Here is a 9,550-nt window from a genome sequence, read left to right as displayed (position 1 = left end):
CCCCGCGCCTCCCGCCCGCCTCGCCTCTTTGCAATCGCAAGAAGCGCACTCACACTCCCTCTGGCTCACACACGCGCACACACACACTCACACCCGGTGGAAGGAGGCGAATAATAACTCAGCCATATTTCAGCCGCCGCCGCCGCCGGGAGCTGCGGGCACGGTCCGGGGACGCGGCGAGCAGCCTCTGCGGCCGCACCTCCGCCGAGCGCCGCGGCCGCCACGATGGTGCGTTCTCCGCGGCGCGCGCGTGAGCCCGAGTGTGCGGGCTGACAGCGGCGGGGCTGCTCGCAACTTTGCCCCAGCGGCCGGTGTGCGCGACCGGGGCTCGGCGGCGGTCCGCCAGTAGCCCTGCCTTTCTGCGTTTCGTGGCTTTCGCTTGGGGGGGAGGCTGGAGGGAGTTTGCGACCACTTTGGCTCTTGAAAGTGTGCAGCGTTGGCTCTGTTTGGGCTGGCCTTGCCGGTCGTGGGGGGCTGTTCGCCGAGGGGTGCGGGGTGCTTTGAGTTGTGGATGCCTTGGCGTGTTTTCGTGCGGGCGTGAGTGAGTGTGTGTATGTGTCTGTGTGACGACGTTTCATTCTTGTGCATGTACCCCGTGGTAAGAAAGAACACGGGAGTTTGTGCCCATTAGCAGAGGCTGCCTGTAGTTTCCATTCCGCCTGGCACCGCGCTCCACACGCACGCACACATACACGTACACAAAGACTTCCTCGGCGTGTGCCTGTCGCCGCGGTACTTTCGGGGAGGGGGCTCGCTAGAATCCCCGGTCCCCCATCTCAGCCACCTCCCCTCCCACGCCGGGAAAGCGCCCCAGCATCCCCTCCTGATTGTCTCCTAATTTGTTACCGACGCGTTTGTTGTCGTGCCTGCCGTGGTGGTCGTGTTCTCCCCTTTCCCCGACCCCCTTCGCGACTAGGGGTAACATTCCGTTACAATCCTGGCCGCTGTGCAGCGGCGCCGGGGGCCCCTGCGGCCCGGCCCGGTGTATCTGGGGGTGTGGGGTGTGCGCGCCCACGCGCGTGAAACGTGGATGGAGAGGGCACTGCCGTTTCCTTTTATGTGCGTTTCAAGGAGGAGGGAAAAAAATGTCAGGCGCAATGTTGAGCAGCGAACGGTCGCCTTCCTGTTGTTCACGGCTGTCTCTCCTCCCCCTGCCCGCAGTGTGCCGTGCAGGTGAAGCTGGAGCTGGGGCACCGCGCCCAGGTGAGGAAGAAACCCACAGTGGAGGGCTTCACCCACGACTGGATGGTGTTCGTGCGCGGCCCGGAGCACAGTAACATTCAGCACTTTGTGGAGAAAGTCGTCTTCCACTTGCACGAAAGCTTCCCTAGGCCAAAAAGAGGTAGGGCTCGAATACAAAAGAGACTTGATAAAAAATGTCTTTGCTCCGGAGGAAACAATCGCGGGGCCCCGGCGCTCCCCGGGCCGTTCCCCGCCCCCCGCGCCGCGCTTGCTGGGCTAGCCTGGGACCCGGGGGCGCGGCGCCGTGCTGGTCAGGTCTCTGCTGCCTGCGCGCGGGCGCGCGCGCGCGTGAGTGTTCGACTTGGGCTCAGGGAAAGTCAGCACAGAGAAAGGACCGTCAGGTGTCGGGTGTTTATTCCTCCCAGTCCTCTTGGGTTGCTGTAGGTCCTTTGGGGCCCGTGTAATTAGTTACTGGGTTTGGAGGTTTGGAGAGCAAAGCTGGAGGGAATAAACAGTTTGCACCTTACCCCCCGCCTCCTGGAGAAATCGAGCTTTACCTGTGTTACTAGCCAAGAATGCATTGGAGGTAGTTATTGTTCCGTTTAGAGAAGTCGGTTCTCTAGGCAATTCTGGCCTTCTCTGTGTTTGAGATACTAGGTGCTAGTTGCTGTAGAGTGGCCCTTTGGGAGTTAGCCTCTACCTCACAGCCTGGATTTTACTAGTAGGGTGGCTTATCCCCTCAGTGCTGCCCCCCCCGGGGGGGGGGAGGCATTTTACTGCTCCAGTAGATTTTGAACTACCTTCTGAACTGTCTTCTCATTGGGACCCACAAAGGGAGGGAGTTTCCGTTAAGGTTGAAAGCTAAGTTTCAGGCAAAGATGCTGTTTTGCCTATTTCCTTAGTTCTTTCTACACCTGGATCCTCAGTCATAAAGTCTGGCTTGCATACTCTTGCTGAGCTTCTATGGTCCCAAGCACCTTCAATTAAACAGAGCAGGACAGTGTGGAGGTGGGGGCGGGGGGGTGTCATTTAAAAAAGACATTTGAAGAGGTTCTGAAAAATACTGGTTTTTATTTCCCCCTGCCTCTGGGAAGCTACTGTCTTGGTTGTTTTAGTTGGATTACTGGAGGTAACAGTACAAATACAATAAGGTGCTTTGTTTGTGAGCAGCTTTATTTATCTAAGTCGACACAATGGTTAGTAGTTATCTTCCATTTGATCCGTAATCTTTATTGGCATCTAGAACTCCTGCAGTTTCTTAGAGTAACATCATAATAAATCCATTCTGCTTAGAGTGATGGGGAAATTATTGAACATTCAGGGCTGGGTAAAGAAAGGAGAAAGGATGTGTGCCTTTGAGGGGCAGAGTTGGCATTTATTTTTATTTTTAATGCCTGTATGGTGGGAAGTAGGATTTTATTTCTTTGTGCCTTTAGTAGTTAGGTTTAGAGTTCCTTTTCAAAACTTGAACAGTTGAAATTCTGATGGGCTTTGTTGAATGGTTAATAAATACATCCAGCTTCTAATAGAGGGTAGGGATTTGCATGACCTATAGGAGGTAATACTTAGCATTTGTTAGCACTTTATATGAACATATAGACAGATACTATATTTTGTATTTCTCCAAAGCCATGGAAAGATTCTCATTCCTGTCTGCAGGTGATTGGGGACAGTGCATGATGGAACCCTCTCTTCTCATGACTCTGTAGAGCCATTGCAGAGCAGTTTAAACAAAAGAAAGCACCTCCTGGGCTCCTTGGTCCTCTGTTGCAGCCACTTGGCTGCCATTCATTCAGGCAAAATAGACATTACAAAGGAATATTCATTGTGTCAGGGAAATCAAGTCAGTTGTTAGAAAATGTTTCTCTTAAGGTAACTTTGTTTAAGCACTTTGATAATCATCCAATCCCTCTTCTGTATTTACCACCATTTCTCTGCCTCCCTGGGTGGTGGTGATGTTGCCCTGTGTAGCCTATAGTTACTGACTTTCTGTCCAGCCCAAGGAAGGAAGGGTCTCTGTTCACAACTCACACCTGCAAGGTGGGTTGAGCCCTTGATAATAGCAGTGTCGTCTCACATCTCTCTGATGAGGGATGTCTGTTGATTGGACTTTACAACTGCAGTTCTCAACTGCAGAGTTTCTTCTTTATGCAGACTATAAGCCATTGTTTTAAAATGTTTATTTTTGGATTTTTATTTGTGTTGTGTGGTTCCCATGATGTGACAAGTCCTGGGAAAAATGCCAACTTATATCGCCCAGGAGAGACCTTGTCATACTGTAATTACACATGATTCAGATTGCGAGAGCTTTCACTGCTCATTGGGAATAGCAGCTGTAAAACTCAAGCAACACCAAGCATACTGTTTAATCCCGGGATCTGTGGTTTGACTTATCAAACCTCTGAAAATGATAACAACTGGAAAATCAGATTGCCAGGAATTTCCAAGGCTGCTTCTAGCACCTTTTAAGGTGCTACATCTTGCTATATGATTGATATAATCGATAGGATAAAGTTTAACTAATTGGAGATGGGAGGAACTGCAAAAGTGAATTTGAGAAAGATCTGAGTACAGTATGTTTGGAGGGATGCTTCTACTGTGAACTATTAGTGACAAGCTAACTCTTGTGCATTATACACAGTCACTAACAAGCCAAGGAACCCCAGGTCTCCAGATGAATTGCTCAGCCATGAAGATACATAAGTCCTTAGCTTTGTAATCCTTGGTTTAGAAAGGCAAATTGATTTTCAGGTTGATTTCCTTTACTTCACAATAATATTATTAGAACTTGTAGAGGAAGAAAATTATAGTATTTTTCAACTTGTTGCCAAATGAGAATTATATATACCATTTCAGAATTGAGCTAATTGGATTTGAATTAATGAGGTTTTACTCTGTCACAAAGACATGTGGGAGACCTTTAATTTAAAACTACTGGCACACAGTCCTAGAAAAGGAGATTTTGATGAAATAGTGAGACCTAGAATATCCATTAGCTAATGAAGAATAGGCAGGTCAGAGCTGATGCATTTTCAGGCTATCTGTTTGCAGGAGAAGAGCACATCTTACGTATTATTACCAAAGATTTATGATGGTCTGATATGACTGAAATGAATAGTCATATTCAAAACATTCCATTTAAAATATTAATGTTTTCATTTTCCGTCGGATCTACATTTCGGTGAACTTTCCTTCCAATTATACCCGTCTTTACTATTGCAATCTGTTCTATTGACATTTATGATGTGAAAGCTCTTGCTTATTATTTTATGAAAGCTAATTTGGACCCTGGTATGAATTGATAGCTTTTTATTTGCTGCCTCTAGTCCTTTGAGTGGGCAGATAAAACATAATCAGCATACTCTTCCAGCTCTCCTTTGGTTTAGGCATGTGCGATTAGCTTTGTTAGATAGCTCTGATTTGTATCTTTCGAAGCAGTTTGGATAACTTTCTTTATCAAGGTACCTAATATGAGAAGATTGCTTAGTTGAGGACTATGTGTATGTCTTGTATATTTTTTCTTTGGAGACACTTAATAAATGCCCAAATGAAAAGAATAAGGATGAGTGAATCTCAGCTGCATGCAGTTGTGGGGAGAGGTGCCCTAACCAGAGAACTGCCTTAGACCTTATCAGGGCAAAGCAACAGAAGCAACTTCCTGAACCACTTGACAGGTGGAATCTCATCTGCTGGTGAAAATGTCAGTTGGGCACTGGAAGTTGGAAGGCATCTGGTTACAATCTAATAAGATTTTAAATGTTTATGTCATTGAACTCAGCAGATTTACTAGGGATTTTCTAGTAGCTTTGGCTTCCCTAGTATACAAACATCAAATATTTCTCGTGACTGTTCTTTTAATAGCAAAAATTAGGAAGGAAGCCACATAAGGGACTTCAAATGGGTGTGCTTAAGTGGTGATAGCCTGCAAAAAGTGACAGATCTGTATATAAATGTAGGGACATCTTGAAGATCTATAACTGGTGAGGCAAGTTGTTAAGGACGTGTGATCCCATTAAGGAAACACCTCAGATTGCATGTGTGTATGTGTGTGCATAGATTGTGTGCACTGGACATCAGTCTTGCCACTAGTTGCCTTGAGCAGGTTCTTTTTGTGGTAGTGGTGATGGGATTTTATTTGGAAGAACAAACAAACAAACCATATATTTAAAAGATCATGATGACCACACCTTAGTCTGTAAGACTGAAGTCGAAGGAATACAAATCCATCATTTCCTTTTAAACAGATAAGCATATGTAAGAGTGATCTCTAACCATGGAGAGGGGAATTAGGGTCAGGAAGTGCATATTGGTTCCCAAAGCCGGGTTAGGAGATGTCTTTGGTCACCATGTTTTTGTTTTTGTTTTTATTTTGAGTTATGAGAATAGTTGCAGAAGCACAACTTGTAAATCCAAGGTCATTATTCTCAAACTTATGAAACTTCAGGCTCAACAGCAGAGTTCAAAGGGCCTTTCTATGTAAAAACAGCCAACCTGTGACCTGTCAGCATATATCATTTTAATGAAAAATATTTTCAAAACAGCAAAAATTAATGAGAAGTAGTGTATGTCTTTAATGTCTGGTGTCATCAGTACGATTTGTGGTTACTGTATCCACAGTTATACCCAGTTAGTTGTATTGTCACACAGCCCCAGACAGTGTACCACTGAGAATGAGACAAACATGGAGCCTTTGTACAAAGAGCTGTAGTGTCACCATTCTGAGAAATAGACCGGAGGAATACTGAAGTCTGCAGACTACACTCTGGAAATGGCTCATAGAATCTAGGTATTCAGCATACAGTCTGACATGATAAAGTACCTATCATGTGCAAAGTAAGTACCCTGTAGCCATCACTGTCGTTGCCAACACTACTACTACTCATGTTGTAGAAAAAGAAAAGGTAGGAGTTTTAAGGATTCTCCTGCCCAGATGTCAAGGGATCAACAGTTATGTCACTGTGTTTTCACAAGAGGATATTCCAAAGTGAAGCACCACTGGATGTGATTTATAGCTGATTTTACAGTATGTCTGATGATATACTGTTTGTGTTACACAGAAGTTTGCACAGTAATTATTTTAGCTGACCCCTGTAGAGCTACCTCTTAACTAAGAATGGTGAGCCACCAATTGATTTTATAGTTTTACCTTAAAGGTGTCATGCCTGTCTCTTTCTCTCCATCCCTGTCTCTCTCCTTTTCCTCCTCCCTTCTCTTCCCCCCTTAACTTCACTCCTTATTTCCCTGTTCCTCTCCACTCCCCTTTCTCATCTCTTGGCGATTTCGGTCATCCAAAGAGGTATGTGCAGAAGATAGGAAATTATTAAGCTTAAGGTTAAAATCTCTGGTGGCCTTTCCAGAGGACCCTGGTTCAGTTCCCAGCACCACATGGGTGGTTTCCAACTGCCTATAAATAACTCCCGCTCCGAGGACTCAGTGTCTTTTATGGCCTCTGCAAGCAAACCTGCACAGACATGGTATAGACCCACACAGATCTGCGCATGCACGTGTAAATAAATCTTTTTATAAAGTAGGACAGAAATCTGTTTAAAAAAGGACAGTGTTGCCTTTATGAAGTGTTTATATCATTTTAAATGTAGATGAAAATCATTTTTTACTAAAGTATAGATACATGTGCATTTGTAGAAAAACCTAATAAATACACAGAAGTTATTTGAAAATTTCATAGATATCTAGTTAATATTTTGGTAGACATCTATCTATTCATATGTACATTTTAACCATTAATATCTTTTAATTATTCTATTTTTGATTAATGTATAATATATAACAAAACAATAATGTAATAATTTTGTATATATTGTATAGTCCCAGCCTTCTTTTTCCTTTCAATCAGACTCTTAGAAATGTGCAGTGATCGTGGCTGAAGACACAGAGTTATGAACGTTCCTGTGCAAAGAAAACTGCTAATAAATGGTGGTCAGTGCTTGCTTGTAAAGCATTGAGTGATTGTTCGCCTATACCAGTGGAGAAATGTTCAGTAATAACTACTTTTATAGGCATGACCTAGGATTTAATTAAGTGGTAGTGACCACAGTAGATAATATTTTAAACAAAAAAGTACTGTGGCTACTTTTATATAAAATCATGTACCTTTTATGGATTGATTTAAGATGTTCTTCTGGGTGGGGGCTGGAGAGATGGCTCTGTGGTTAAGAGAAGTTGTAGCTTAACTCGAGCAACCTGGGTTCAGTTCCCAGCACCTGTTGGCAGCTCACTACATACCACTCCAGTTCCAGGGTATTAGACACCTTGTTTCTGTGGGCACTAGGCATGGGCATGGTGCACAAACATACATGTAGTCAAAATAGTCACACACATAAAATATATATTTAAAATTTTTACTTTGTGACGAAGTCATTAGGAGAGTTGTTGGTGCATAGTGGCTAGCAGCCATGTCTTGACAGGGTCTCACTATATATGTAAACCAGGTTGTCTTAGAACTTTTTGTATAGACCAGGCTGCCCTTAAACTCACCGTCCTCTTGCCTCTGCCTCTCAAGTGCAGGAGTTAAGGCATTTATTTATTTTTATATGTGGGTATGTGTGGTCACATGTTGTGTTTACAGAGTATGAATGTGCATATGTGTGGATACATGTGTTGGCAGAGTTTGTATGTGCATATGTGTGGACACATGATGTGTTTGCAGAGTTTGTATGTGCGTATGTGTGGACACATGATGTGTTTGCAGAGTTTGTATGTGCGTATGTGTGGACACATGATGTGTTTGCAGAATACCTACAAGAGGTGGTTTGCTCCTTTCACTTGTGGGTCTCTCTCACGCACACACGGCAGCCTTGGTACCAAGCACCTTTATCCACTGACTCATCTTGCTGGCCTTCAGAGTTAGCTTTATTAGAGAGCGAAGCTTGCCTTTACGTCTGATTCTGAGGTCAATTTACTCAGAGTAGTAATTGGTATTGATTATAAAGATGATTATTAATCCTTATTGGTTTTAAAGATGATTAGTTGAACTTAGTTATTATGTTTGAAAGTTGACATCGTCAGAGCCAAATAGTTTTCTTTTTTATTTGAAAATATTCATTTTGTTAAAGCTGTTTTTTTGTTGTTTGTTTTTTTTTTCCTTTTCAGTAGAATCCATAAGTTATGTCATCATCTATACCAGGCCAAATGTTTGGTGCCTATATGTTACTCTTAAAAAGCAAAATGTATTTTAACAATTTCCTTAAATGTTGATAATCTTTCAGTGTGGGCTGGAATATGGCACAGCAGTTAAGAGCATATGACACTCTTGCAGAGGCCTGACTGACTCTATCCCCATGTTGGGTGGTTCATGACTGCCTCTAAGTCCAGCTCCAGGAACCTGACACACCTGCACTCACAGGCAGGAACCGCTCTACCCTCAATTAAAAAATTAAAAATATTATAAAAAATACTAGAGAATAATATGTTTGCCATGTTTCTGGGATAGATTCCGTTGAGGGATGCCTTTTAATTTTGCTAGGTTTTGTGTCCACTTCTGTTTCCCTCTAAAGGTACCAGGAGGAGAGGACTATCTGATCTTTCAGGTGTCTATGCATTTTGATGAACATCTAAGACACTTTGAACAGTAAAATGCTAGGCCCCCAAGTCGCCCTCATAGCATCTATATGCTCCACTATATGCATTTATAAATAGTGTAAGCTTTCTTAGTGTTGAAGAACATTCTATTTAACAATAACAACAACAACAACAAAATGAAACAAAACAAAGCAAAACAAAACCCTTTCCCTCTTCTGTCTTCTCTTCCAATTCCTGTACTTTTGGAATTAAGGCAACTCAGTAAGAAATGGAGAGTTTAGGCTGCTGGGATTTACTTGCTGTCAGAGATACGTCATTTAGTGTCTACGTAGTTTCGGATTGTCACAGTATGCTTCTTGTATGACTTTTTCTACATGTTCTAGGTGAGTTGATTGCAGGAGCTGCTCCTCACATTCGGTGTGGCGCAGCAAATGTCGTATGTCACGTGCTCATCTGTGCTGCACTTTCCTGTCCTTATCTGAGTATCTGTCTGGCTTCCCTTAGACTGCATCAGAGTTAGGCATGGGGCAGTACTGGGTTTCTGTATTACTATAGCCCGCTGACATGCCTTTATCACACACTTTCTATATATTGCAAGTTTTGGATGTTTTTTGTAACAAAGGTCGATAATACAAATAAGGAGAGGTTTTTTTTGACACCTGACCTTGACTTCTACCTTGCTAAGCTGTAAATTGCTTCTTCCTTCCTTCCTTCCTTCCTTCCTTCCTTCCTTCTTTCCTTCCTTCCTTCTTTCCTTCCTTCCTTCTTTCCTTCCTTCCTTCCTTCCTTCCTTCTTTCCTTCCTTCCTTCCTTCCTTCCTTCCTTCCTT

General features: G+C 43.5%; 1 protein-coding gene across 3 annotated transcripts in view; it reads left to right on the top strand.

Annotated features, from left to right (window-relative positions):
* Mllt3 (MLLT3 super elongation complex subunit) overlaps positions 1–9,550 on the top strand; it is a 264,581-nt gene that overhangs the window by 562 nt on the left and 254,469 nt on the right. For 2 of the 3 annotated variants that reach the window (XM_021199690.1, XM_029539487.1), the window contains exon 2: positions 1,162–1,342. In XM_021199690.1, coding sequence (XP_021055349.1) covers positions 1,162–1,342 — 181 coding nt within the window. Of the gene's footprint in view, positions 1–50; positions 229–1,161; positions 1,343–9,550 lie in introns of those variants that run through there. The other variant, XM_021199691.2, reaches the window with a different exon arrangement.

Source organism: Mus pahari, chromosome 6, assembly GCF_900095145.1.
Source record: "Mus pahari chromosome 6, PAHARI_EIJ_v1.1, whole genome shotgun sequence".
Classification (NCBI taxonomy): domain Eukaryota; kingdom Metazoa; phylum Chordata; class Mammalia; order Rodentia; family Muridae; genus Mus; species Mus pahari.
The sequence above is the reverse complement of the archived record's forward strand: the minus strand, read 5'-3'. Positions and strand labels throughout refer to the sequence as shown.